The following is a 27,372-nucleotide window of genomic DNA, read 5'->3' as shown; positions in this document are numbered from 1 at the left end:
ACCAAAAACGTAAACAATTACAAACAATAGCATAACGGTATCACACATATGATTGCATTGCGGTTAAACCAAGTAAATTTCAAAAACAAATATTGAAACACACAAAAAAAATATAAAATGCGGCAAACAAAACACAAATACGATATAAAGAAATGCAAAAATTACTACCTGCATTAAATAACACAAAATAACAACAAACATTTATGGAGCGAAACGTTCACGACCTCCATTCAAGACAAGATGCCAAACGTAACTCTCGTTCGTGCTTTTTAGGTGGCGCAAGCAGCTTTTTTTCCCACCTAGAAATTGCATGGTTGCCAACTCTCAAAAATGTATGTATCGTCGTAAGCTGTATATACAGGGTGGAACCTTTCAAGTTGATGGAAATTAGTGTGCAGCCGTGAATAAACGTGAGAATGAAGATTTTTGGCTTTTGAAATTTCTTGCAAATTCAAAAACTCTAAACCTGAACGTAATTCAGAAGGTAAGATTTTATCTTGGCCATCAAGTCGATAAAGGATCAGTCACGGACGATAAGGAATGTAAGCGGATATGACTTGTACTTACAGAAAATATGATATGCTGACTCTAGAATTCTGTAGATGCATTTAGTTTATTGCAAATATAATAATGTTAAAATAAGAAAAGTATTTAACACCAACACTCCAGAAGCAAATTTTTCACTTTCTGTTGAAATATGAAGGTGATTATATATTTCAAATGGCATACCCTGTTTATTTTTACATTTTTGGATTCTATAGAGAATTCCACACCTCATAGGTACGTTGTTTTTGATGATTTGTACGGGGTTAATCGAAACAAAAGTTATTTAAAAGATATATACAGGGCACAGGGCGCTTCAAAATACTCAAATGAGCCAGTGTGATTTCGAAAGTTAGTGCTACTTCTGAAAAATGTTATATTCATACCGCCAATTCTCCCAAAGTTACAGAAATGAACCTAATTTGGTTTTACACACGGTAATATTTTGGATAATTAGGTTTCATAAGTGGCAATCTGAAAAAGCAGCTTGTCGCTTGTACATAAAGGCCACACATCCCATATGTGCACAACTCTAATTTAGACACAAACACGATCCCCGCTCCATATGACATTTGTAAACACAAATTCTAACCTCAAATCATAAATTTATCACATTTTAGAATATTGAACATTTTTAATCGATATATGGGATGAGTAGTGACAATCTAGACATTTACAGTTGGTAAACGAAGACTACAATTGCATAACAATTCTAATTCATTTATGCAGGGCCACATCTTTAATAGATACACACAAAAATCCCTCGAAACACTTGGAAGTTATCGCCAACAAATCCGTTATACCTACCAATAGTGAAACCGAATCAGCTTTAATCGACAAGCATTTGACTAACGTTCTAGACGTATGTAGTCGATTGCGTGTAGAGAGACGGTAATCTGCCCACATAAGTCTTCGTATTCTGAATTTGAAGTTTTCAGATGTGCCAGAGCAGCAGGATGTTGGCGGCCCGTTGAACGATTAGTGGAGGTGACCAAGGTGTGCGGCTTAATAAATAACTATGGTTTTGCAAACAAAAGTGGAAAGTATTTATATCCAGAAGAAGCAATGTTTCTGTTAGAAACTGTAAGTGAAAGTAAATGAGTGCAACTGTGCTTTAATGAAATGTGTGCAGAATCGGCTGGAGATATTTTGGAACGATGTCCCTATGAGTATACAGCAAGCATACGCGGGGATAATTGGTGACAATCTACATCAATACTTAGTTTACAGAAAATTTTCGCTGGGAGGGTTCCGGTTGATACGTTCGTCTGGTGATAGCGATGAGCCCCCCAATAAAAAATGTCGACCACTGTCGAGTACCAACGTAAGTACTGATGATGTCTTGAGAGCACTTCAAGATTGTGGGCCTAGAAATTACGAACCGACAGAAGTGGAGAGCAAGTTCGACTACAAAGTGTTTGTCCCAGAGCAGTCGAGCAAGAAGACTGAAAATTTCAAATTGTGTATAAGGTAAATAAAAACAAATTATTTATTTATTCTATCTTTTCTCATTACAGTGAATCGAAAACCGTTCCACCTGATGTCTGCCTAAGTGATGGGAAGACCATTGTATCATATTCCGATTGCAATTATTCTTGCTTTCAGTATTGTAGAGTGAATCTTCCCGATTTGAATTAGTGCGCCTGGAAGGGCTCATGTAGAGCAAGCTAGATTCATTTGTCATACAGACTTACACTGTCGCCAAAGCTTTTGTTACAGCATACAGATTCTCGGAATATATTGTTTGCATAATTGATTAGATGTTGTTGAAATAAATTTTTAAATTATTTATCGCTATGTGAAAGAACAAACCCAAAAGTTTAAAATTATAAAAACACCAAAATCTCAGGTGTTCTCAATACACATTTTACTGGGAGCTGATTCTGTCAGTCAACCAAAATCATTTTAGTGCATCCCGGAGACTTTCTGAATACTTTTAGAGGCTCTAGAAATAACATCGGAAGCTTTCCAGAAGGCTCATGCCAGAGTTTCTATGTATGCCCTTTCCAGTAGTTTCTGTAGGACCTTTTCAGGATTTTGTCAGGGCTTTCTGGGTTCCTTTTAGAGCATGTTGTGCAGCATCAAAGCCCTCTATGCTCCCCCCCCCCCATAGCTTTCTAAACTTGCACATCTCTGGAAAGTGCACAAAATGTTCTCTAAAAGAAAAAAGTAAATTAATCGCTTATTTAAAGGGCAATTGAAAACCCTAGTGTCTTCCAAGGTTTTACCATAGCTTTATAACGCCTTTCCAAAGCCTTCTACTGGCCCCAAAGAACGCTGAAACATTTACCAGACCTTTGATAGTTTTTAAAAACTAGACTTTTTGAGTACCTCCCAGAACAATTAGAGCATTGTTCAGGGTGAGTCGACCATTGCGCGGAGTTACTTAATGCCTTGAAGATAAGATTTTTCGATAGAGTGCTTTTGTATCATGATATGGTTGAATATTCTCCACATTTTAAAAATATTTGGAATTATACAGGGTGCACCCACAAAGTAGGGTGCCAAACTGGTACATTTTTTTAAATAGAACCCCCTGTATTTGAATGCATTTTTGAATTCTACGTGTAATTGTACGTTTTTTTTATTATATGGTTAATATCCGAAAAACTAGTAGTTTGAAAGATAATTCGATTTGTAAGAAAAATTGGGCATTTGCAAGCGTCAGTATATTGTCAAAATTATTACTTAAATTTTGATTCCGCGTTTTATATCTTTTATCCTGGGTTAAATAAAAGTCAAATAAATACATCTACTATGAAACATTAAAAAAATAGCTTACAGCGTGCTTTTGTTGGTAGGTCCACAGTTGCAAAACTTCATATTAAAAAATCTCACTTTTATTAAATGGAACACCCTGTATATTTTTCTGTCCTCATTTAGCTCCTCCAAAAACCTTCAACTTTTGATAATAATTTTCTATACCTATCTCTGATAGTTTTCGAAATATCTTGGTTTTCCTAGGTTTTATATTCTAATCTTAAATAATTAATTTATATGTAATTTACATAATAGCAAAGAGTATCTGACGTTGTGTACTCTTTGATAATAGTGGGGTGGCCATGCAAAAAAGGCAATTTTTATCTGCGTCGTTCAAAGCTAAAATCATTTTATTGTTTGAAAAATAAATTAATCGATATGATTTACGTTTTGGACGAGATAGATAAAAATTGCTTCTTTTTTGCATGCCCACCTCACTATTATGTAAATTACATATAAATTAATTATTTAAGATTAGAATATAAAAACCAGGAAAACCAAGATATTTTGAAAAATATCAAAGATATTTATAGGACATTATTATCAATAGTTGAAGGTTTTTGGAGGAGCTAAAAGATGACAGAAAAATATACAGTGTGTTCCATTTAAAAAAAGTGAGATTTTTTAATATGAAGTTCTGCAACTTTGGACCTACAAAAAAAACACCCTGTAAGCTATTTTTTTAATGTTTGATAGTAGATGTATTTATTTGACTTTTACTTAACCCAGGATAAAAGGTGTAACACCTGGAATCAAAATTTAAGTAGAAATTTTGACAGTATACTGACGCTTCCAAATGCCCAAGTTTTCTTACAAATCGAATTGTCTTTAAAACTACTATTTTTTCGGATATTAACCATATAATAAAAAAAGACGTACAATTACACGTAGAATTCAAAAATGCATTCACATACAGGGGGTTCTATTTAAAAAAATGTACCATTTTCGCGCCCTACTTTATGAGCACACACTGTATAATTTCAAATATTTTTATGTGAAAAATATTCAACCATATCATAATACAAAAGCACTCTATCGAAAAATCTTATCTTCAAGGCATTTGCCCGTATGAATAAAAGTAAGCAAATGCTTATACTTGCAAAATTCAAAGTAAATACTCGTAACTGCCCCTTCGCCCTGGGCGACTTAGCAGCGCTTCTAAGCACGACAGGACGCAGTGCAGCGCTGCTAAACCATGCTAAACTTTGAATTTAGCAAGTATAAGCATTTGCTTACTTTTATTCATACGGGCCATTAAGTTACTCCGCGCAATCGTTGACTCACCCTGTACAGTGCTTTCTATTACCTTATTACGGCATGGCTTGAGGCTTTTTTAAGGTGTTGATATGGAGCAAGATCCAATCAATCTCATCGCACAAGAAAAGTGTATGAGTTCCAAGCGTGAAGGTGAAGTGTCTATCCTATCGCCCGTCAATTTTTTGAACAGTTTTTTAGAAAGCCCTGGAAAACTAGAAGGCAGTAAGAATTTTGCATCTGTGGTAGAGATGGGAATTTCTTTAGATCAGTTTCGAGCATTCTGCCGGTACTCCGAATTAGGTTGTCCTGCAGTTTTCTAATTCGTAAAGTAAATAACGGAGTAATATACTACAACTTAAGACCTTCTGCAGCGAGGTATGCGTGTCACCCTGTAATTGGGCGAAAGCCTGTTAAGGACCCAGAACAAGAGAAGGACAATAAATAAATTAATAAATTGATTAATTAATTAATTAATTAACCATTTACTAATCTATATTTCGGTTTAAAATTATGCACTTTGTCTGTATAAAAGAGTGCACAATTTATACCTCTGTTATTCTTGGAGTGTTTCCTAGTCGTAGAGTTATTAAAAATGTTGAAAAAAGTTGTATACCAAACATATGTATCATAAAGAAATGCATTAATAAATAACACAAACAAACAACAAACTATATACGATCTTGTCTCGACTACAATTTAAACCAAGATGGCTATCAGAAGCGTTGGCACAAACACATTTCTCCTTCTCCTAAAAAGTCGCAAGATTGCCATCTCTCAAAATTGTGTGTGTATATAGCAGATGCATTCAAATTTTATTATAATTGCGCCAAATTGTAATTGGGGAAACTACTTGGAATATGTGTCTACCTATTTAATTAATACATTAATATGGTATCAACACGATTACTGTCGTTAATGTCCTATCGACGCATTCCTTAAGGAACTACATTTTAAATAAATGGATTATTAAGAAAATGGGCCGATTTATACGAGCACTACAATTTGGCGTTTGAAACATTAAAATTTTATTGAGAACTGCTCACTTGTAGTTAAATGGGGGCTATAAATTGTGCTATTGTTTTAAATGTCGCAGTGGGAATTCCCACTACTTAACGACCTAATGATAAATGTTAAATTATTGGTGAAACGAACTATAGCAGATTCTGACCCTTGAGACAGGTACCAATGGACCCTTGTGCGGGAATTTCCAGCCTATAGTTTAGATTTGGTATCAGTTCCATCCTTGTAACTCCTGTTGTAACTATACAGTGGTTACAGATATTACTACCACCCCCGCTATCGCCTAATTCCCGGCGAAAGTGTTAGTTTACACTTTACTCGTACGTAGGTTTACACAGATCAAACTTCAAACATTTCCATGTGTAAAAGAATGATCAAAATGTATAAATTTAACTAGGGCCAAGACTGATCATTTTAACCTTCAATTTACCATTTTAATGTAATGTGGAACCATATAAGTAATGTAAGTAATTTTTTTGCATTTTCAAGGCAATCGTAGAAAGATGGCCAGCCAACATTCGGAGAGAAAAATCAGATTTGAATAAAAAATTATTCAATGGCACAGTATAGATAATCTCATCTGGACTGTGTGCGCCATCTTTTGATCAGTAGTCAGGTTATTAGAAAATCAATAGGTATCTGGTACAATAAAAAATGGTGACAATCGGCGTAAAGCGGCTCATAACAAAACTAAAAAAACCAACATGCAACCAGCCAATAAAATCAATCATGCAGGTTATCGCTGCAGTATGTTTATAAAACGCGTCATGGCATGTTTTAATTTACCGCGCTTTTTAAAATGCCACAATCGTATAGTACAGAGTTTAAAAGGAAGCTAATTTGTTAGTGAATTATTATAATTGTTATGTGTTCATGGAATGGAAATACCAGTATCGCGAAAAATTATTCTCGCATTGCTGTGTTTGGGAATATTATCGTTCTATTTATCTTACACGTTTAATACATGTTTAGTGTCCAACATTTCAAAGTCGCTACCAAAAGTGAGTATAGTATTTTTAATTATGCCAGACTGGCTCTTCCAGCGTAAAAGAGGAGGGCTAAATTTAAATATTAAAAATAGTTACAGACGAACAAGTTCAAAAGACACATTTGTATTTTTTTCCCAACGTCACAATTAAGAAACGTTATTTTATACTTAGTTGTTTTTTATCCTTGAATTAAATGCAGTCAGGTTGATTGTATTTGAACTCGCTGCATTAATTAAAATTAATTACCTAAGTTGCGCCGTTTCTGATTCAGACACCGTAAAACAATAGCTTCCTTGTTTTGTAACTTTTTTTTGTCATTTAAAATTTGCCTAACTTTAATTGAGCAATAAAGTCATAGACGATTATATTTTATGCCAATTATTTTAATGATAGTGTTCTTTTTTTATTTCTTAATTTCTCCAGTCTTCACACAACCCCTATAATTTTAAATTTCCACCACAAAAGACCATATATTTTTTTAGAATTTATGAAAATTTCCAAATACAAGTTTTTGATGTAGGAGGCTTCATTTTTTATTTCTGATCTGCATTGTCCAATAAAAACAAAAAGTCCCGCGTGTCCTCAATTTTTATTTGCGAGTAACATAAAACCAAAATAAATTATTGAAAAGCTGTGTTTTTAGTCCGCTTCAGTTTAAATACGTCACAAACCTACAACCAATCACGTAGAAGTAAACCGGCAACCTTGTGCGCCTGCAATATTGCCAATTCGTTATGTAATCTGAATGGTTCTAGGAGCTGATTGGTCGGGCTTATTACGTTACAGAGCCCGCCACAATCATATCGTTTTGAATACCCTTAAAACCGCACATATTCATTATTTTTTTGCTAATCAGCCTCTATTTTTAAATACACTTTTACTATCCAAAAAAATGTTTTATGGTTTCAGGTACACGCTTATTCAATTAGAAATACGGAATTCGATTATACTGTAAACCCCCTGGAGATTTTGTTATAATGTTTGAAGGTTGCAAAGGTTTATTGCGATACCTAACTCAATAGAGGGTATAACTATGAAGAAAAAAATTGGGCGATATAGGGGACCAAAACAAATATTTTTCCAAATATACCGAGGTACACCACGTGTGGCGTTAAGAAGCTACCCTCAAAGAAAACCTTACAATTCTTTTCATCAATTCCTTCATCTGTTTTATCTCTCTGTCCCATCCCTGTTTTAGTTCTTTACATGTCCAAAAAACTTCAGACTCATTTCTTTTTATTCTTACTCTCAATCTTGTCGATCTATATATTTCCTTGATTCTGTCCTTTAGCTTCGTGTCTATTTTCTTATCTTCCATCAGCTTCTTTACGTTTCCCCTTTCCACTCTTTCATGCATCCATCCATAAAAGACGCAAACACCTTTCCGCCCTTTTTTTCAATTCCTTTTCTACCAATCTCTAATACATATATACAGTCGATCGTTCTCCTCTCTTTTCTGAAGCCCATTTGTGTTTCCTCCAACATTTCTTTTTCTTCTTTTTCAAATCTCATTTAGTAGATTCCTCGTCCATTCCTAGACCATATCAGTAGCAAAAATGCAAGCCTAATTTCCTATTTCGTCTCTTTATGCCGCATTCACTTCTCTTATTATCTTATCTCCTCTTATCTTCCTACCTCTTTTAAAGTCTTCTCTTTCACCTGCTTCTTCTGTAGTACCTTGATTAAATGTTTTTTTTCCATTCCTCTAAATGCATTTCCCTCCCACTTGTGCTATTTTTCTTTGCTCCTCTGTTTATCACCTTAAAAGATCCTTCTTTGTCTTTATTTCCCTGATTTGCTGTGTTTCTTCTTCTTTTCTTTTCTTTTTGCATTTTTTTCTGTTCTTCTTCTACTTGTTCCTCTAGTCTCCTTCTATACAGCTCTACAGTCTCTTATCCATAACTGTATCTATTTAGGGGAGTTTTTCGAAATAAAAAAATATTATGGTTTTGCCCGTCTGCTCGTCTGGCCGTCCGTCCGTCTGGCCGTTTGTCCGAAAAGAGACAGCGACGTGAAACATTCGCCAATCGATTTCTGCGAGTTCAAGGATCAGTTGTATTTAATATGAGCCGGACTAAAAGTCTGGTTTCCAAACACGAGCAGAGTGGCAACAAATTCCCCTACTGAAAATCGTATGCGATTCTTCGTACCTTGTTTGCAGCTTTCTTTTTCTTGACCTTCTTATTTTTATATTTAAGCTCATTTCCATCGGTTGGTGATCCAAACTCTATCCTTGTTCCTATCTTAAATTGTTCCATTTCTTCCAGGATGTGGTCGTTTACTAAATTGCTGATCTTCCTCTTCCTCTCATGTATGTGAATTACCCGTCTCCATCTCCCTCCATATTTCGGTATAGAATTTTCCTCTCCTTCCTGCTGATTTCAATAACACTTCTCCCTTTTGGTTGCCCTCTTTATCTCTTGATTTTCTTTCTTGTGTTCCTATTCTGATCTCTACCCATTCTCCTTTTTTCTCTGCTCCGGTATTTTCTATCTTTCCCGAAATATTAGCCCCTTCTCTTCTCTTTCATCTACCATATTTTCTATTTCATCTATCATTCCTTCTCTATTATAAATGGTTATCACTCTCGTTCTCTTCCCTGCCACTTCCACTTTTCGTTCCTGTATTCCTTCTTCCTCTTTCCCCATTACTTTATCCTTTTTTTTTACCCTGTTAAGATACCTCCTTTTGCTCTTCCCTTTCGACTATCCCTCTTCGCGAATTGGCTCTCCCAAATGTATTCCCTCGGTATCCTATTCTCTATTTTCTCTCAATTCTGTACTTCTATCCACAATTCTATCAAACTCACGACGTCATTGTCATATCCTCTTATATTAACTCCCAGAAGTGAGCATCCTTACTTGTTAATCCCGCCCCGTTCCAGAACATCAATTTTTGTTCTGCTTTGTTTTTTTTCTCCTTTTATGGTTTCAAACTCTCTCTTCTCTTTACCTCTCCCTCTGTGTTATCTTTTATTATTAATTTGTACGCCCGAACCTCTCTCTCTCTCCTCTGCATTTTCTTTCTTTCTTATCTTACTAGCCATTTTTCTTCTTTACTCTATCTGTACTTTTCGCGATCTCTCATTTGTTTCCTATATCCACATCTTGCCTTTTTGCACTTTCTTCTTTCTCTTTTAGCTACCTGTCGAAATTCTCTCTTTAATTCTTTTACGTTCGCTTCTACTTCTAGGTTTTCTTTTAACAACTGGTGTGTGCTTTCTCTCTCTTTTCCTTTTTCCATATTTACTCATTTCCTATTCTTTCATTTTGTCGCTCTAATTTTTCCATACTTTCCGTCAGTTCCTCCCTCATCGTCTCTTTCACTTCATCCCCTTTACTCCTTCCATCAGCTCTTCAATGAATTCTTCTGTTTTTTGTTTCCTCTGCCTTCACTTCACTTCTAATTGAGTTCCGCTCACTTCGTTCTGCTTTCGTTTATTCTGCAGACTTTATTACTTTCTTGCTCTTTCTGAACAACTCAAACTACTCTCTCTTTCGCATTCTTTCTTTTCATCCCCTGGCTCCTCCCCGACTACGCTTCGTCGGTTCATCTAGACTAGAAAAACACCTAGAGATAGTTATGCAACCTTACAACCGCTCGCGTGTAATTAGTGTTGCCTAACCTACCCCCTATAAAGTAGAAGTTGTCGAGGTTCTCTGCGTCATTCATAACTTGAGTGTTTGTTTTTACCACGCACGTTAGTAATGGAGGTAAAAAATCCCCCCCCCCCTTTTTCATAACGGAAATAGATGTTTTGAAACACCCGGAATTAAAATCAAACAAACTCTCGATGTTGTCGGTCTGTCTGTTTGTCGGTCTGTCCGTCGGTCTGTCTGTCGATCTATCTGTCGGTCTGAAATACTAATAATTTGTACTGTATGATAATTTTAGTTGACGTTTATTGTTTGTTACAGTGGCGACATCACCCATTAGTACCAAAATACACCAGCCCTCTACACTACACAACCGCAGTGCGTGTAGTTCCACTTCTAACAATTAACGAAACCGACGCCTCCCCCAAGTACCGCTTCTTGCGACAGCAAGGTTTGCAACCGGCACGCCAGCTACCAAGCGCCCTCATCATCGGAGTGAAAAAGGGAGGCACGCGCGCCCTGCTCGAGTTTATCCGCATTCATCCCGATGTGAGAGCAGCCGGAAGCGAGGTCCATTTCTTCGACAAGCACTATTCGAAAGGTTTCGAATGGTACCGTCACCACATGCCTTTAACTCTAGAAGGTCAAATAACGATCGAAAAGTCGCCGTCGTACTTCATAACGAAGGAAGCTCCACGTAGAGTGCAACACATGAATCCCTCCACTAAGCTTTTAGTAGTAGTTAGAGATCCGGTAACTCGTTCGATTTCCGATTACACGCAGGCCGCGTCGAAGAAGGCCGAAATGAAACCGTTCGAGCAGCTCGCGTTCGTGAACGGTTCGACAAGGAACACAATCGACACGAGCTGGGGCCCTATCAAGCTCGGCATCTACGCCCGATATTTAATACGCTGGCTCAAGTACTTTCCTCTTTCGCAATTTTTGTTTGTCAGCGGTGAAAGGTTGATAGTCGACCCGGCGATCGAGCTGAAACGCGTGCAGGATTTTTTGGGTTTGAAGCGCGTTGTCACTGAGAAACACTTCTATTTCAATTCGACCAAAGGCTTTCCGTGTCTGTTTAAAAGCGAAGGTCGCAGTTCGCCGCATTGCCTCGGAAAGACTAAAGGTCGGAACCATCCGTTCATCAATCCCACTGTCCTCCAAAGGTTACGAGACTTCTACAGACCTTTTAATAGTCGATTTTATCAAATTACCGGGATTAACTTTGGATGGTCGTAGTTCCAAAGAGAGTTTGGCTTCCATATTGGCACAGTTGCACCGCCAACAATAATTTCCAAGTAGGTACGTAAAATTTGGCGTAATAAACCGAGCCTTATACCTTATGATCTTCTTCCAAATCTGCTGTCTATAAATAGGTAGGATAGTACAAAAATAGTTTGGCTCACCAATAAATGGGGTTTTGGTATGTTGCACGCACAATTGTAGTTTATTACACCGTTAGCATTGTGTATGTAAGACTACTTAATAGTGAACACATATCAGCGACATCCTTTTTAAAGAACTGTTCTTTAGAGAGTTACCACTTCTAGTCCTTTTTATACAAAACGTAAACGAGTACAATTTGATAAAAGCTTATACTGACTCAATTTCGTACTATATACGACTTAGCAGGATTAGCCTCCGCTGATTAATTAAAATTAGGAAACCGCTCAGTACCACATAAAGACAATATTTATTACTTTTTGTAATTATTTAGATGATATTTTTAATATATTGAACATTCCAATATTGTAGTTGTAAGTAATGGCTGTTGCATTGTTACAACAAACCCTCAGTTAGTTCAATTAAAGTAAAGCAAGCAATATAAGTCCCTACAAGGTGTACAAAATAAAGTTTATACTAAAGGTGTTTTCTTTTACTTACTGTGCCCCCTTGAGTACCTAATAGTTTTGAAGTAATTGGATAATCGGATGGTCGGACAAATGGTGCGGTCTTCAAGTGTCACACAAGATGGCCGATGGAAATCGAATTCCACTATCGGAGACACTACGACGCTACTCAACAATAAATGGCAACGCAACGGAAAGCGGCAATACTCTAACGCAATAGAATAATTGTTCATAAATGCCTTTAATGTTTGTGCACCAGGAACATATGTGTTCTTGTTACCCGCCTTCAATAAAAATAAAAATGGTTCTCCACCAAGCTGCACTCTGCACGGACCGGCTACAGAATCCCAGTTTTGTTACCGGCGGCGCCCAAATAGGCACTGCGCACCCCAAGCACATCGCCACTCGAAGGGTTGGCTTTATAAGCAGTCCTGAAGCCAACACCAAGACAGCTGACTTGGGCAAAGCTTCTTCCATTTGAAAGCTTCTGGGCTGGGAGCTTGGCTCAAGGCGCCATCATCCGCACACACGCCAATCCTGTCCATATTATGTGTTCAACGCCAGACGCCTCGACGGCGATCTTTTCGGAAGCTACCACATTCCCTTTGTCGGTACCCACTTCCGACACCCCGTTCGCCCGCAATTCGCGTTTAAAGTATTTATAAATAAATTTGCGAAAATACGCTACAAAAGCACTGCAAATGTTGAATTGATTAGGCTCAACTTTTGGCATTGCGTATTGTATGGCTCAGTTTGAATTTCATACAATTCGGTTCATAACTAACGGAGATGTCAAAAGAAAAGAGCCTTCTATTTTTTTGACCTATGGTATGAATTCACGAACTTCGATCCACAAATTTGATAAAGAATCCACCAGAAAATTTTATTACAATCAGTCCATTCGTTCTTTTTTAAATCGATGGACATGAAGGCATCGAGCGAGCGAGTATCGGACGATTTGGGAGGCGTAAAGTCCGCTACACTTCAAATATCAGAATTTTATGTCTAATGTCAACAATAACAAATTGTGACATGAAATTCAAAGATTTAATGGTTAGTTGCCATTGACACAGGTGGTCGCTTTAGACTAAACTAAATTTCCAAATTTGCCGATGTAAAAAATGTTATACGTGTACCGCTTCGTAAAGAAAAAGAACAGAAGTAATATTCGAGAAAATAAAGCGCTTTAAGATAAGGACGAGTGTTCAAGCAGATAAGAATCGAAACGTTACAGTGTTGCCGGTTCTAGAAACTGACGAAGCCGTCAATGTGGGCCATGAGATGCTCCTCTTATGCTCTCCGCCATGTAGAAAAAACGCAGTCGAAGCCAGGTTGTCTGGAAATCCGTTTCGGTTTTTCAGATCGACGAATAGAAGAATTTGGTGAGAGAGCGGCATTAGTAGCCAGACCTTCGAAGTAAAACTAAAAACGTAAACGCGAAGATTTATATACCACGTAACAATAAATTCTCCGCTAAGCTTTCAAGGCGATTCATGTGAGTTGTGTACGTCATCTCGTGAAATATCGTTGTTAATTAAAAGTTCGAACAGAAGGTCACATAACCGCAGTATGTAAAAGAATCATAAGAATCGTTAGCCGCGCAACCGCAAAATTGTGCCACCATTTTTTCGACGAAGGTGTTGCCGCCGGTACTATATTAAGTACTGAGCTGCCTTTTTCCACAAAAAAATAAGATGCGTTTTTTATACTGTAACCACGCGGCGATGCAATACTTTTTTTTTGGTAGCCTCGTGTAACAAATGCAAACGTGGTACAACTAATTGGAAGGATTGGGGTTCGTTGTTGGAATGGAGGCCAGAGGATGGCAATCTCGAGGCAAGGTATTCACAGTGGACAGTAGCAATAATAAAACAATTCTGTGATGTCAGAAATTGAGCAGGGACAATGGAAAGCGCTTTCTACTGGCCACCTCAATGAATTGAGTATAATCTTGCAAATTTTAAACACTGATCGGCACACAATAATGTAGTTAGTGATAACAATTTTGACAATTAACAATATGAGATGATGCGTGTAAGTGATAAGTGAATGGTAGGTGAAAGACGAGGTGAAAGACTTATCTTTCTGACGAGGGCTCCCTTTAGAACTATGTTCGTTACTCCGCAAGGGGTGGATTTCTTATGGTTCGACTCCGTGACTCAAGAACTAAAATTACAGTAATTGCGCATTGATTATTAAATGAGTAAGCATACTCACGTCCATATGTGGACTTCCTGATATTTAATTTTGTGCAGATTATGCACTTATAAATTACTCAAATGAGTTGGTAATAACGGCTTCTATTAATTGTATTAGGTAAATAAAATGACCAACGGGTATCGAACTCGTTGCTGAAATACAAATAAGTGCAGAGTTATTATATTTGATGAGTTGAAACTTACATTTTCCAATTAAACAAATCCCAAAACGGCAAATAATCTTAGAAAATTATAAAACTCAAGAATTTAGCCTTGCATACATTTATACGCTTTAATAGCTCGAGCGTCAATGTCATCGTCCGCATTTATTCGTATTGATAAACGCACATAGATATTTATTGAATATGATAAGCGCCTAAAAGTTATATACAGGGTGGCCATTATCCTGTTACAATACAAGGGCATTATGTCGTGTAGTGAAAACCAATGGACGGCCGATTTATGTTCAACTTTGTTTTATTTTTTTAAAGTTCACTTTTGTTACCACGAAAGCGTTTAGGTTCAAGGTACAAAATGTTTTATTGCGTTATTTTTGTAGTGTCAAGTTACGTTAAAGAAACAGTTGTGCACCTAATTTCTTATGGGATAACATTATAAATAAGACAGCAACCGGTAAAAAAGTTAAAGACAATTAATTCGTATTTTTGTTGGCTGTCAAGACCTTAAATTATAAGGGTAATTTCCATACTGCGGAACGGTGGTAACCATCCTAGTAAATAAACTAAATTGGAGTAACTTAGTGGAACTGTTTCTCATTAATCGGTAAGATGAATTTTAAGTGCATTCTTTTATGTGGGTTAAATTTTATTTAGCATCCAGAGACGTGTAAACCTGTTTTTGAATAGAACTTTGTACCAGCTATTTAGTTATTTTCGACTACTAAAAAATAACGATTTTGACACCTCTTGGTAAATATACACGTGGTCATTAAAAATGCGCTAAATTCCCTTCTTGAGCATCGAAACCAATGCGTTTAGTCTTTTTTCAAATAAATCTGTGACAAATAAGGATGTTGATCTGGGATAAAATTTCGATACTAGTTGAATGTTTCTTCTTTAGCTATTTCGTGGCTCGCCTGAAAGGTTGCTCTAGGTCGTAGAAGGTTGAAAGGTTTACCTTTTGACATTTTAATATCTTTCGTTTGATACCGATATGACCTATGTAGCAAATGAGGCAGTTGAACAACAGACTCTATAATAAAGATAGAAGCACAGTTGACAGTGTAACGGCAGTACGTTAGCGAATTTTATTTAATTTAAAAGTTCTTAAACGTTGTCGATTTTTATACATTTAGGGTAAAGATTTCCGGGTGCGGTCCCGATCAGTGTTAGAAGTGTACAAGCGCCATAAGACGAAATTAAGGGGAACAGACAGTTCGGCAGACGGGTGGACGGACGGAACAAGAGCTGATACAGTAGCGCAAGCTTTAAAACTTGTTTGAAATGAGCTAAAAAGAACAATTTGTGTCGACTCCAAAAAACTTCTGTTGCTGGACGTCATTTGGGTTGCCTACCCTTCCGTTGATTTGTCTCCTGTAGCATTGAATTTATGCCTGTACCTGTACCATATATTATTATGTATTTGCGTAATGTTTTATCTATACATATGTAGTAATTTATTAATAAAATAATAACGTTATTCCCGGCTATATCTCGTCCTTTTACCATTGAGTGAAAAATGCTTGTTCACTCATCGCTTGTACCCTTACACGCCTCCTGGTCCCTCACTAATTTCGAACGTACTGTGCAAAGTGCAATAAGTTTTTAGCAAAATGTCAAAATTTTCTTATCAAAATCGAAAGCTCATAACATTTTCTACCACTTTGTTTCTATATCGTTAACTGATTAATTACTCAATGGTTTCTATACTTTTTTTCCAAAGAAACGCATCGTTTTCCAACTACGGGTTCTTGAAGGAGAAGGAGAAATTTTCAGAAAACTCACGATTTCGGTCACTTTTCCTCAAACTCATTACATGTTCACTTTTAACGGAAGTACAAGTGGATATTTGTAGTAAATTTTCTTCAAGAATATAGGTACGTACATTTCCTCTCCATGATAATCGTCTCCTTCCTCTTTTATCTTCTGCCAAAGAGTAATTATTAAATATTCTTTGCTTCTGCTAATATTGATGGCGAATTAAAACAGCTCATTTGACACAGGCAATGGTGCAAAATATGCCAGCCTCACAGTTCTTAGAACAACGGCAAAACATTGCTTAGATATAAAATTTTCTCTAGGCCTGTGTTCCTTATTGGATGAAGGTATCTATCGTCACCTCTTTTCTTATTAAATTTTAGTTCCGTTAATTGTCGATTAATCGATTTTAGTTCTCTAATGGTATACGAAAATCCAGGATTGAAACCGACCGTTACCAGATAGCGCCGACCCGGTTGATACTTTCGAATTCCATTTAACGATGGGTGTTAATTGGACCACCGATTCTGGAAATCTGGAAATCATTCCGACTAATTGGATACGTATAATTAAAGATTGACATTCAAACGAGTTACAGAAAATCCGTTAGATTGAGCTGGGCGTTACCTCAAAAGAAGCGCTCTTAAAAAGCGTGAAGTTTGACATCGTTCCCATATTTTTTCGATGTCGGGGAAAGTAGTGACTAATTAAAAACAGTTTAACTTGTTTAAACGTATCGAAGGTATAAGCGTACGAAACAGGAATTGCAGATTGTTCACTATGAGTTTGGATCTTTTTAGTGCATTTCCTGACAAATTAAAAAAAGCGCTATTGTGGCCACTTTGTCCGTCCGTCTGTCCGCTCGCTTATGGAAAAAGTTGTGGTAAAAAATCAATTTCTTTCATGTACCATAATTTTACACCTTGTTTGTTTATTAACGATCCTCGAAATCGTTTATAATTTTGTATTGCTGTCTGTCTGTCTGTCCGGCCGTCGGTCTGCGCGTGTTACTTTTGTAACTTGTTGCTTCTGCATTTTTTCCAATGATATTTCTAAGTACCATATAAATCTTTATCATTTTCGTAAACTCTTTTTCGCAACCTACCGTATTTAGATCTTTTACTTTTGCATCTTCCGCAGATACGTTTTGTAAGTACCGAATTTTGAGCTTTGCTGTTAAATTATCCTTTGCAACCGTGCCGTATTTATGTCATTTTTGCTTTTTGTCTTCAATCGTATTAAATTTAGATATTTTCCGTAAATTTTAACGAACTTTTGCTACCGCTTCGTTAAGTTCCGTTTCACTTATTATAAGGAGGGGATACTGTTCGCTTCCCCGTCGTTGCTTTTCTGCCGCTTCTGCCGATTTGTATTCTGTTCCCTTCATTCCCGCCGTCATTTTGTTTTAATTTTTCCGAACTGACCGCCGCCATCTTTTGAATCCTGCCGATTCCTGGAGTTGTCGCTTACTCCGAAGAGTTTATTTATTTATTCTATACTACTCTGGTATTTACCTTACGAATTAGGAAAACTGCATGAAAACCTAATTCGGAGTAGCCGGCAGAATGCTCGAAACTGGTCTAAGGTAATTCCCATCTCTGCCACAGATGAAAAATTCACCTCAACCCAGGTTCGAACACCCGACCTCCGGATTTATAGTCCAACGCTCTACCATTGAACCATAAAGCCGGCAGTTTACACCCGAGGCTTCCGAGACCGACGCATCTGCTATAGCCGACCTCGAGTTTATCCGTTCGTTCGTTCCGCCGACTGCCACTACTACACCGATTAGTTAGATACTTTAATGGTAATTATTATTCCGCTGATACTTATTTAAATTGAAACTTACAAAATTTAATATGGACTCCGTTTTCCAAGATGGCGGCACGTGTTAACTATTATTAGTGATAAGTATCTTTCAAAACATGATACCACCATGAAATTTGGTATGAATGCTTCTATAGGTACATTATTTTGTACAAAAACGCCCCAATGATTTCTATGACTGGTCGACTGAACTTCGCTGGTTCATATGAAATTTTTCTTGAGCTTCGACACGAGCTCTCTCGACCCTTAACTTTATAGAGGGTCAAAACGTATATTTCTTGAATGAATTTTACGCTTTGGAGTGGCGGATTCCGCCGTTGAGCGCCGGGATTACAGGAACTTCGACATGGGCGTCTGTGTAGCCAGCCGTAAATCCACTCTAGTAAGCGGTGGGGGCTCTAATGTAAGTGTCATCACTGTGACGGTTTAGCGATTTCTTCTTTCTGACCGAGGTGTTACGGGACGTGGTGATAATTGAGCCGATTCTGTTTTTGGGCAGCTATTAAAAGAGCCACAGCAGCTGTAACACGATTGAGGGAGATCCTACGCCATCGGTGAAGAATAGGACCGAATACTGAGCCCGATCCCGTTGTTATCAAAGACAACCTCGGATAGCTAAGTCCTGTCTACCATTTCGTCAGATTCTGGTCTTCTAAATGTCCAGCAGCCCACAACTGTTTTTGAATACAGCGGATTTAGATTTATTTCCGAATTTGACTGGTCTATTTTGATTTTCTCCTTTACGCTCCAATTGTTTGAGCACATAATGACCCGGCGTAAATCATTTAATCATCAGGGTTGAAATATTCGTACGTATATCACAACACCCATGCCAACGTAAGAAAAATTTATATGACGTAAATTATAGTAATAACAGATGATAAATTTTCTTCATACACCCCATAACTATACCTACGCGTAATAGCTTTTCACCGTCGCAACTGCTCCTTTTATTGGGGACGTTTTCTACGTCAGTTAAATCGGTTCATACGAATTGGTTAATTATGAGGAATTTCGTGCCCGAAATTTCATGTGGTGCACATTTACCTTGTCTTCACGTTGGAAAGTGATCAGTGTCAGATCCTTTACGATTGAAAAAATGCAGCGAGCGCAATTTAAATTGTGATCTACAAATTATATGTGGCATACTTCCACTTAGAAAGTAAAATTAATAATATCATACGAATGTGTAGATATTTTTTTTAATAAGCGATGTTGTGTACCCATCAACAACACGATAATTTAGGTTAATTTCGAATAATATTCGGCGTCGTCCAGAATTTTTGCTTGATCATTGTATTTATTTACCTACTGACGAAGAATTTTAATTAGGTACGTTTGAGTAAATTAGAAACAATATACCTACTCGCAGATACGTGTACCTCAATAAAGTCGAAAGGTTGCTTGCTGTTGCCAAAATAATAATTAGGCTTTGCTAGGTATACTGACACAATCTATCTTGGCTATTCGCATGACTTGCACCTCTTCAATTTTCAATTTTTTTATTATAATTAGGAGCATAAGTAGACGATTTTAAGTATCGAGGATACGATGAGGGCTCTATTTGAAATAGTTGGCGACCATGACTTCTCATTTTGGATTAGCATAAAAACTAGAATACTGCAAAAGTTCGCTAGCCCTAGGTAAAGCAATTGAACCCAACTGTCTATTGGAGATCGGGAAGATATAGTCAGTTGTGGCAGTCTGTAATATATCGTAGGATTTTTCATAGTTTGCGCCTACGTCATTGGTGTAGTATGACGTCATCACTAAGTATGTTTACATAGCATCATGCAATCAATACAAGAGATCCGTATGTAGGCAGCCATACACAGAGGGCTGTATTGTGGATGGGATACCCATCACATCAACGACTGCCCTTGACGAATTACTAAAAAGATGTTTCGGTAGTTATTTGTAACAGGTTGTCTATGACACGATCGTTTACTAACAAGGTTGTGACGTACCTCGAGAGACTGCGCAACTCAAGATTTAAATTCAAAACTTTCCCTCCCAAACTAACTGTTAGGATCGATGTTTCCAAATACACCATCCGCTATATTTATTACATCGTTTGATTCGGCATACTCGTATTGAATATCATCCCTAAGAGAACATACTGTATCTAAATATAAATAAAAACACGTAAATCGGTCAGAAATTCCTATTGCGAGTTGGCAGGTAAAACCAGCATTAGGAACAAAGGGATACCTACTGTAAATTGAAATACAACATATTTACGTAGAAAACCTAATGGAATCTTGGATTTAATTCAAAGTATGATCAGTATAATTATAAAAGGGCCATTTGTATTTAGAATGAGTTATAAATGACAATACCCATGCTGTACGGGAATGCCGTTAATTTGGCAAATAATCTAAGACGATCATATAATTGCTAGATGGATGCAATAGACGTAAAAATAAAATAAGGAATACGTCACCTAAGTAATGGGAGTCAAAAGGGCTACAGTAACTATTCAAAAAACCAAATTACGACTGTATTTCACTAAAGCACGCATACGTCTACCCAAATTTCTCCTTTAAGCAAATCCTAGACGAAAATTGTTACTATCGTGGATCGATATGCATCATTAACATCCCTCGTATAGGGATATGTTTGACATTTTTCTTGTAGATTATGGTGCATTTGGATGTAGGGAAGGGAAGAAAAACACGTGTTCCACGGAAACGGAACAAAGCGCAATCTTGAATTCTTTCGTGGCGGCAGGGACGGCTTAGGGAATATTTAAGTTCGAAGATGAAGGGTTGAAGTGGGTCAAAAAAGAGAAAAAGTGAGGTAAAATAGACAACGGGCAGAAGACACGAGGTATCGTCAGGAAGAGAAAAAGAAAAGAGACAATCGGAGGAAATATAAATATAATGACTTTTTGGTATATTAAATCCCGATAGTAATTTTTTCCAAGTTGACCCACGTTATATTTTTTGTCTTTATCGATTGTATATAGATTATGACGTAGGTGTTTACTTAATTCAAACGATTATTGAACGGTGTAATTATCTACGTACGTGCGTTGTATGAATTATAACATCTCAACAAATTAATCACGTTCATGTAGCTACCCATAATTTCAAGTTTGCATATAAATTGCTATTAAATTCGCACCTTTTACATGCTTTAATGTTCCTTTGATATACGATTCACTATCTCGTATACCCATCAATTAATAATTTCCTTGAGATCGTTATAATAATGACTCCTGATCAAGATAATTGAATGTGGTATATCTTAGTTGACGCAGTTTGGCGAATTAAAAAAAATTGAAAGTGGTACTTGGCCAGTGCCAACAGAAGGGAATACTTGTTTCTCTCTTATAATCCTTTGCTCCCTTTTTTTGCCGTGATATCATCATAGAAAAAAATGGGCGTTCTCAGGGGGTTCGAACCCGCGTCTTCATAATCTATAGGCGACAACCTTGCTGCTGCGCTACGCACGTGCTATTAATATTACATACAGCGATAAATTAATACGTATACTTTACAGTCATTTTATTTACTCCGAACTATTAAATAGCTTTAAATGTGTCAACTGGTCTTAGGCTATAGAACGTTACGCCTGACGACTACAGAATATAGTGGCATCACGCATGAGATAAGATTTTACTCCCGTCCAAAGCATATTTCAAAATGTAGTATGGAATTTGTTGTTCTTTATGGTGTTTTCTGTTATTTTCGATAGTAGAACAGTTTCAAATTTCAAAATTAAAATTTAAATTTAAATTTCTAACGATTTCAACGAATTGTCAATATCAAAGATAACTGTTTGAGTTTTAAGCTCTGATTTAAACCTTAAAAAGAATATGAAGAATGCAGCAAAGGTGAATACTCTACCATACACTGAATCCCTTGATTTGAAACGGGGTTGGAGGTTGCGGAAAGAATACGGAAAAACGGCTGTAAATTTCAGGTTTGGTTATAGAAGCTACAGCTGAAGGACTGCGGTACAGGGTCCCTGGTTCGAATCCGGGTTCGGGCATGGATATTTGTAAATGTATAGTGGGTTGGGTTGGTAGAGCAGCCTCGGCTGAAACCCCGCCCACTTAAAAATAAAGGCAAAATAAAATAAAAAATAAAATAAATAAATCTACTCCCCAATTTGACTGCGGTTCGTGTTCATATATCGTATCAATTTAGTGGGGTAAGGATAGTGGCAGGGCTATCTGCGCAGTCATATGTTTATACGAACTGCTTCTGCCCTCTATTGACAAAATTCTGACTATTATTAAAGATATATTTGAAAAATCTGAATTAAAATAATACGAGAATTTCTTTTCCTTACATATTCTACAAAACCGAACTCGTCGACAAACCAAGCTACGCCCTTCCAATGACATATCTCTGTTTAAATCGCTCATAAATCTCTAAACAAAGCTTCTAGAGATAACGCTATCATTCCTAAAAATCTCTGAATAAGTTCTGGAATCTGTAGAATCAATAAGGAAGAATATTTTGCACTAGTTTTTTTTAGATTGTGGTTACCGTTAGAAACCACATCTTACAGTTGAAATAATACCCCTATGCGAAAAATTCGCAATAATCGTGATAATTCTTCGATTTTGACCGTTCTGTGCAGCATCTGTAACGGTTTCTGAATATTTATATTTTCTGTTTTTGTTTTCATGAGGGTATTTACACGTAGTAATCATTTTATTCCTTCTCGCACTAACCATCAGTCTGAATTCCTTGTCACATTTTTGTTATTGTTTATATTTTTCAATAAATGCTGATTTGTTTAAGCATGGCGTGCTCCAAGCTTTTGTCTGGTTGTTTTTTTTTTGTTATGATCTACAGGTGGTTATGCCTTCATATTATTTCATTATTTGTTTATGTATTATTAAGAGATTATCTAGTGTGCATTGCCCTGTATGATTGTATACTCGTTTATGCAGTGTAGAAAGCACCTCATACAGTTTTGATTCTTCAATGTATATGTTTTTTCTCATCTCGTGCTGACTACAGCTCTTACGTCTTAGCAATACCAGAAGAGGGACTGGGAGATCCTCTAACTAAATTTTATGCTGTTTAGTATGTGGGTTTGTTTGTGTGATAATCGACGAAGAAACATTAATTACCTTCAAGTTCCTATAATTCAACATCTCCTCCGATCGTAACTGCAATTTATAATAAATGGCGCACAAACACAAAGCATCAAGTGATATTGCTTCGAAGCTTCACTTCTTGATTTTAATTGTCACCCCAAATCTCGATTTAGACGACACTGACTTCGTTGTAACTACAATGAGTGAATTGACCCTTTGATGGTGGACACAATTCCCTTTAACGAGTACTGGGAAATTTCTTCGTACACGTAAAACGCGCTTCCGCTTAACTCGACTTGGAACGTATTAGAGAGATCACTAAAAAGTTATATCTCTAAATCTATCGCCCTACAACTGACTTCTTAGTAAACTTCACAATTCAACAAGACTGACTGTCTTTTCAAAAAGCGTCGATAACGACAAGACTGACTGTTTTAGAAACAAATACGTATAAATACGGCTACGTTTCAACGTCCAAAAAACTCGATTCACGTCTTTCACCAAACAAGAGTCACAATTTACGTCCGGTTCGCTTATTTAAAACCTTTCTCTTGTCCATTTACTTCCTCCCTCCTTCCTTTACAAAAAAAATTCACCTTTGAAGATAACCAGTCCTTATCTTGAAACTAATTAGCTTTGCAGCGATAAGAAAACTTCTTATCTATGACCGGAGAAAACTAGGGAGAAAAACATGAAATCAACTTTTACAAATACTACAGTTAATTGTACTCATTTACTTGACTATGTTATACATCCCTTTTTACTGATCATTTCGCAATGGTCCGCGTTATCGACCTAAACTTCTCTTAAATTTGAATATGTGATATAGTAATTTTTAGGCTACTATATCTATATTCAAAGGAGCGTTGTTACCATTAAAAAATGCCCCATGAACCATGCCGAAGTACGCCACTGACCACAAATTTAAAGTATATATAGTTTGGAAGCAAACCTTTATCATTGTGGATTCCACTCAAAACATTTGGGATTATCGTTCATGTTTTTCTTTTAGAAAAGTTATCTTGGTACCTTTGATGACAGAAGGGTTGTTCATACATAAACTATTTCAATGATATGAAAGTGCGGTGAAATTTGATCTCATTCATTTACGGATCGAGATTGATGTTAATTTAATAGTCAACAAACAGAAAATTGTTGTCATAGCCATAAGTGATAGTTTGGCACTAATTGCTTGTATGGTTAAAGCCGACCTATCATTAAACCCATCAAGCGTCATTGAAGTTCTATATGTTTAATTTAACGCATTTTCTACACTCGCATCCTTAATTAAAAATTAATGAAACGCGGCTATGGAAAATTAATCATATTTGTAGATAAAAACGTGCGCACGGAACTGTAACGTGTAATGTAAAAGACCGCAACAAATAAATACCAACTAATTAAGTATTAAAAAAAACGCAGTAGCAAATGTTTCTTAAAGAAAGTGAATGACTGAAGTGATACGGCCATCATTTATTAAATTTCTCTTCATGCTACCTTCGTTTATTTTATGCGTTTTTATGCCCTAATTAGTCTTTATTTAATGACAGAAAAAAATTATTTAAATTTAGACGCGAGAAATTAGTAGCATTATGTTATATTACCTTGCAGCCGGTTATTAGTAAAAATGTTCGACAAATCGTTATTACAACGTTTTCACGGTCTGGTATTTTGAAGGTATGGCTTTTTTCTTCGGCTCTTTATTTTTGAAGCGCTATACGCTTTTTTTTCCACGTCCATAATCGATCAGAATTTGCAGGTCACCTATTCAGAGTAGGTAGTTATTATGCATTTGGGACCGTTCAGTTTACCGATAAGGGCGGGGATTAGTTTTGAAAATTTGTCCATCTTAATCTAGGTAGCAATTTTCTATGGGTAAACTGTTATTATAGGTGCGTATTCGTAACGGATTTTCGGAAGCGCTTTGTTACTTGTAAAATGGTCGCTTAAAGATGCTCCAAAAATTTGTGACGGCTCTGGAATGGTTTAATTACAACAACGTGTGGTAATAAAGAATCTACGGTTGGTCGACCTTGATTTCATGTGTCTGTAAAGTTTATACCATTACATTAATTGCCGCCGTTAGTGAGATTCCTCTTTGTACCTAAACGGCAATAGCTAATGAAATGGCTCTACGCACGTTCTTCTTCTTGCAGAATCTCCATAAGTCTCCTATAGTCAATATCAATGTAGTATCGGTGTAGGTCCTAACTTATTTCATAAAAATTTGACTTAACTTGACTAGGGCCTTTTTTTTAGTGCTACTATAGATTTTAAAATGCAGAAGTTTACTCATAAAATGCAACACCAAAGTTAATCAGATACAGTGTTAAAATGGATTAATTTATAACAGTAATTACAATTTATCACTCACAATTTATATCATGTAACAAAATTTTAGACACTTTAGACGATATAAACACTTCAGACACTTTAGACTGTAATGGTGTGAAATTTATTAAGATTAATTCTTATTTCGACTCCTGTAGGAATCTGGACAGAAACCAGACCAGAAGGGGGACTCGTCTTAGAATTGATTTCTTGATCCTAAGCACTCCCTTCCTGTTACGTGGTCAGACGTTAGCGATTGTAAACCGCGCTCTGACACAGACCTGTTGAGAAAACTGAAGTCAGACGTGCCGGTTGTAATACCGCGCTCTCTCCAGATACATTCCGGTTAATTAAAGGTGCACGGCTGTATAGCCACGCTTTTAATTAAGCTTACCTGTTTTAAAAGTTCGGTAGACGCTGCGAATGTACAGGGGGGCAAAATAAGAATGTGAGGTACTGTATCTGGAAACCTGTCCATCGTAGAGGCTGGCGGTAAAAAAAGTTATTACTAAAACGGCAACGAGAAAAACCTGGAAAATATTTTTAAGTTTCTGAAATGGCCGCTAGGAGGCGTAACTGCAATCTAGATCCTAAAAAAGTGATTTTTCTTTGAATTCCGTTATATTAACCTAACAAAAAAATGACTGAGCCGATTTTAACAAACTCGGGTTAATTGAAAAGAGTTATTCTTCGGCTACAAATATTATAATAGTTGAAGTTTTGTTAGTTTCACATATCGCCGCTTGAGGGCTATTTTCGACATTCCGACAGAATTGGTTAATTTTCTCAAAAAAATTAAATGCGTTAGTTTGATTTTTTTTCATGAAAAAGTAGCTAAATGGTGCCTAAACAAGCACGCGAAAACCGCATCTCGATATCTTGTTCCTAACCTAAAATTTAGGCCAAAGAAAATTTTATACCTTCAAAATTTTATTTTTTTAAGCTAATTTTTCCGGAATTATTTTTATTATATAATTTGTGGCCCTGAGGTGGATCGATTTAAAAAAGGAAGCTTTTAATGCCGCCGTAAATGCTCGAAGTGCTGGCCATCACCAATGCATTTAATTTTTTTGCGAAAATTAACCATTTCTGTCGGAATGTCGAAAAATGCCCTCAAGCGGTGATATGTGAAACTATCAAAACTTTAAATAGCTGAAGAATAGCTCTTTTGAACTAAACCGAGTTTATTTAAATTGGCTCAGCCGTTTCGAAGATACAGGGTGTTCTTTACGGAAACCTTTGAATACTCCCCACCACTTCATTTTTAGAGATACAGGAAAAATTGTCCAACAAAAATTCTTCAGATTATCGTCAACTTCAAAGACCGGACATTTTTTTGTTAGGTTAATATAGCGGAATTCACAGAAACATCAGTTTTTTAGATTCCAGATTGCAGTTACGCCCCCTAGCGGTCATTTCAGAAACTTAAAAATATTTTCTAGGTTTTGCTCGTGGCCGTTTTAGTAATAAAGCAAGCCTCTACGATGGATAGATTCTCAGATACAGTACCTCGCATTCTTAGTTGGCCACCCTGTACATTCGCGCTCGCCGTAAACACTCCTGTAAGATACCCTGGGTCATGTTTTAGTTGGGTTATAACGTAAAACTTACCTAATTTACCTGATCACGTTCAAAATTAATTATAAAAGAAATTGTCACTGAAACTACCTGCCGATTTTGATACTGGATGCTAACCAGGTCAAATTACAGACAAGGAATGTCAAGGACCCGTTCTGACCGGTTATGACGATTCCAGTTGGGTCGCATTCAACCATTTTTGTTTAGTTTTCTGTATAGTGTAAATATTTAGTTAATTTGTGTACATACAGGGTGATTCCTATAGTACCTGCCACCGTTTGGGAGCGTGTAGGTGGTGCGTAGGGGAGTATTTTGATATAGGACACTTGGGGTCGGAAATCTAAAATAAGGGTGCCAGAGCCAAATTTACCTTCTGGAATTTCGCGCCTGTAGGTAGGCAACCCAACCGGCCGGCGGTGCACACGGA

General features: G+C 36.8%; 1 protein-coding gene and 1 long non-coding RNA gene across 3 annotated transcripts; one reads left to right on the top strand and one right to left on the bottom strand.

The window, feature by feature from the left end:
• Positions 1–1,112: 1,112 nt before the first annotated feature.
• On the top strand, positions 1,113–2,332 carry LOC116179341 (tRNA-splicing endonuclease subunit Sen54). Of its 2 annotated transcripts, XM_031499119.1 has the most exons (6): positions 1,113–1,225; positions 1,273–1,434; positions 1,482–1,626; positions 1,676–1,867; positions 1,915–2,013; positions 2,061–2,193. In XM_031499119.1, exons 1-5 carry the CDS (start codon positions 1,194–1,196, stop codon positions 1,990–1,992), a joined length of 609 nt encoding a protein of 202 aa, XP_031354979.1. In that variant the 5' UTR covers positions 1,113–1,193; the 3' UTR covers positions 1,993–2,013; positions 2,061–2,193. The 2 variants fall into 2 exon arrangements, with proteins under 2 accessions (XP_031354979.1, XP_031354977.1); XM_031499117.1 differs by having other exon boundaries at positions 1,676–2,013; positions 2,061–2,332.
• A 7,172-nt stretch (positions 2,333–9,504) lies between these two features.
• On the bottom strand, positions 9,505–14,614 carry LOC116178315. The gene is made up of 4 exons (XR_004146835.1): positions 14,418–14,614; positions 14,233–14,366; positions 12,050–14,181; positions 9,505–11,997 (listed from the first exon to the last, which is right to left on the bottom strand). It is a non-coding gene; the product is annotated as an uncharacterized LOC116178315 (long non-coding RNA).
• Between the last annotated feature and the right edge of the window lie 12,758 nt (positions 14,615–27,372).

This window comes from Photinus pyralis, unplaced genomic scaffold (genome assembly GCF_008802855.1).
Source record: "Photinus pyralis isolate 1611_PpyrPB1 unplaced genomic scaffold, Ppyr1.3 Ppyr1.4_LG8, whole genome shotgun sequence".
NCBI classification, from domain to species: Eukaryota; Metazoa; Arthropoda; class Insecta; order Coleoptera; family Lampyridae; genus Photinus; species Photinus pyralis.
This window is presented reverse-complemented; position numbering and strand designations above follow the sequence as displayed.

Coding starts and splice junctions, on each gene's coding strand:
- LOC116179341 (XM_031499117.1), top strand. CDS start 1,194: ATGAGTAGTGACAATCTAGACATTTACAGTTG. Junction 1,435..1,481: donor CGATTGCGTGTAGAGAGACG/GTAATCTGCCCA, acceptor TGAAGTTTTCAG/ATGTGCCAGAGCAGCAGGAT. Junction 2,014..2,060: donor AATTTCAAATTGTGTATAAG/GTAAATAAAAAC, acceptor TTCTCATTACAG/TGAATCGAAAACCGTTCCAC.